Source organism: Empidonax traillii, unplaced genomic scaffold (genome assembly GCF_003031625.1).
Source record: "Empidonax traillii isolate 1590-97213 ecotype Southwest subspecies unplaced genomic scaffold, ASM303162v1 scaffold579:size954524, whole genome shotgun sequence".
NCBI classification, from domain to species: Eukaryota; Metazoa; Chordata; class Aves; order Passeriformes; family Tyrannidae; genus Empidonax; species Empidonax traillii.
In genome coordinates, this window is record NW_020955772.1 from 537,364 (window position 1) to 540,229 (window position 2,866).

Here is a 2,866-nt window from a genome sequence, read left to right on the forward strand (position 1 = left end):
TGTTTCACACCTACGGAAAATTGGAGGGGTGAATGAGCACTGCAGGCTTACTGTCAATCCACTGCTTTGGAAAGGGCTTCAGAAAGGAAACTTCCAAACAATAACGAAAAGCCAACTCAAATAACAAGTAGAAACACCACAGAAACACACACATGCAGGTAAATGCTTTGGAGCAGGGGAGGACACTCAGACAGACCGTGTGCCTGGGCTGGTTTGAGCTCTGGCTGTTCTATTTTAAATGAAAAAATAACATCAATCTGATACCAGGGAAAGACTCCAATGTGAGCTGTACTCAGTTTCATGGATTATAAACCAGAAGTGTATCTGCTAGTGGATATGACTACCAGATTTCTTGGTTTTCTATGATAACTTTTGGGTAAGTCACCTGGGATTTGGGATAATTGCCTGGAATAGCTCCACAGGTGCATGTGCAAGGACATCAACCACTTTGTCATCAACCTGTGATGGCAGGTCAAACGACATCTAGGATTTGCCCACTATAATAATTTGACTGAGCTGTAACATTTATGTGTTACAGCCCACAATTCCTCTTGGGAATACTCCTGTACAGTAGCCCAAAGCACGGAACAATAACCTGTTTTATCATCTTCTTTTTTTTGCACCCAAGTCAGTTCCTCTACCAACGAGACCACAGAGCACAAGGAAACAGAAGTCTGACATAGCTACTTATAAATATAATTTCACCCCAAATTTCTCTTCCATTCACAGAGGGTCACACAAATAAAATACCTAAATAGCAGCAACTGTGCAATATGTGCTGCTCCTTGAATTACCTTTCAGCTGAAGCAGACATGCTGCTGGGAGCAGTTCCTGGACGTTTTCTACCGTCACATGCACAGTTTCTGTATATACAAAGTCCAGCAGGATTTCCATGGTGGAGGCTGTCAGGCCCTGGATATCCACACAGGGTTTATCTTTCTCTGAGAGCTGCAAATCAGAAGGGAGACACAGCTTTATTTTTCAGTAATGTGATCAGAAATCCCACAGCACTCAGCAGGTTTGAAAATGAGACCTGTCAGAGAGGTTTCAACAGATATTTGTCCTTTCTCTTTTTGGGCTCACTGAAAGAATAAGAGGAAGGAGGGAATTCCCCCTCAGAATTCACTTACAGGATGAGTAAGACAAAGTTCATTATGGATCAGGGGGACAGTCACACTGCACTGTAAAACCTGCCAGCTGAGATCAGAGTGAGCAGAGATTACATGTGTCATCTGTGGAAGACAACTAAACCCTCTCCTCCATGCAGTAACTCCAGCCTCTACTCCAAGGAACAGCCCAGGGGGATTCCTCTCTGGCTGGATGTGTGTGACACCCTGCAGTTCACACGGGGTCCCCACCTCACTGTTACCCTAACTGGCTACAATTTACCTAGTTCTCCTATTAATTAGCTTTCTATCTTCTATTGGTTAATGATTCCTTTGTTTCTTATGCTAATTAGCCCCCTGCTCAGTCTTTCTCTTCCTTTGAGGTGGGAGGAGGGGTAGAGGGGAGATGGGAGGTGGTGTTTGTGGAGCTGGTGGTCCGTGGGTTGGTAGTCAGGATCTGCCCCTGCCGAAATTACCTCCTACCCACCCGGAGCTGATTTCAGCACAGTTGCTGAGTTGGCTTTCTTAGTTTCTTCCTTATCTTGGGGCTCCTGCCAAGTGTCCTTGTGGCCCGGAAATTTGGCATCCCTGTGCCCACTGTCAGCAGCACATCCTTCTGCCCAAGCTCGGGTAACCTCCCCCACGTCTGAGATCACTGCAGCATGTCCAGCCCTAAACGTTAACAAGGCAATTCTACTGACAAGCAATTTTCCTTTCTAACACCTGGACATCATCACCACTCTGCTCTAAAACCAAACAAGTAAAAAGCTTTCTAATCTGGTCGATTCCTCATCCATTCTGCAAGCTTATGGTGAAGGTTCCTAAAAGGAACGACTACAGGCCAGAAAGTTCAGAGTTAAAGGTTAAATGTTAAAGGTTAAAACTCATTATCTTGAATGTTTGAAAGTAAAATGACAATACATGCACTTACACAGTCCAGACTTTGTCCCCTGAGTATTTTATCACTCTATGATTCATTTTGGAATAACTATTTTTTTCCAAGGAATGTCATCCTCTCAATGGTCAATCTTCGGGAACACCAAACTCGCACAAAACTGAGATTGTATTTCACAAAGCTCAGCTTTGTGATTCGGTGCCTCCACCACGGAGCTGCTGGCACAGATCCGGTTAATTCCTGAGCAGTGGAACAGCAGGTGGGCTCAGCAACCACACCCTGCACATCACTGACCTCAGCAGGTGGTGATTGATACACTGCAAACCCAATCCCACTTCTGAAGCACCAGGGTCAGCAGATGAAAGCCCGTGGCTTCTCTGGCCAGGAATGAGCCCAAAGCTGGTACAGCCAGTTGGGCAGAGACTCAGGAGGCAGAAAGCGTGGTCAAAGCATGATCCCTGGGCATTGGATCTGCCACAGCTGGGGAAAAAGGAGGTGATCCAGAAGTAGAGAAGGGAAGGGATGTCTGCTGGGACTGAGCAGCAGATGTGATGCAGACATGCACTTGCAGCAGAGAAGAGAAGAGCAGGAGGTAATGGTGAACCTCGAAGTAATTTGAGGGAAGAGGCCTTTCAAGCCTGCTGACTCAGTGAATAAACTTCATGGCTTTCAGAGGCAGGAAGGAACAGCAAATTACCTCGTCTGACCTGCTGTGTGACAGGCCAGGCACTGCATTCAGAAGCTAAAACCAGTTCCTGCTTTGGGCCAGACAAAACATTCTGAAAACAAGACTAAGCTGTTTGGTAGCACAGACAAGGGACACAGATGTCACCAAAGGTCAGAACTGATCAGACAAGACGTTCAG

General features: G+C 46.0%; 1 protein-coding gene across 2 annotated transcripts in view; it reads right to left on the reverse strand.

The window, feature by feature from the left end:
- KLHL12 (kelch like family member 12) overlaps nt 1–2,866 on the reverse strand; it is a 25,804-nt gene that overhangs the window by 17,907 nt on the left and 5,031 nt on the right. For both annotated transcript variants that reach the window (XM_027898140.1, XM_027898139.1), the window contains one exon: nt 795–948. In XM_027898140.1, coding sequence (XP_027753941.1) covers nt 795–948 — 154 coding nt within the window. The remainder of the gene's footprint in view (nt 1–794; nt 949–2,866) is intronic.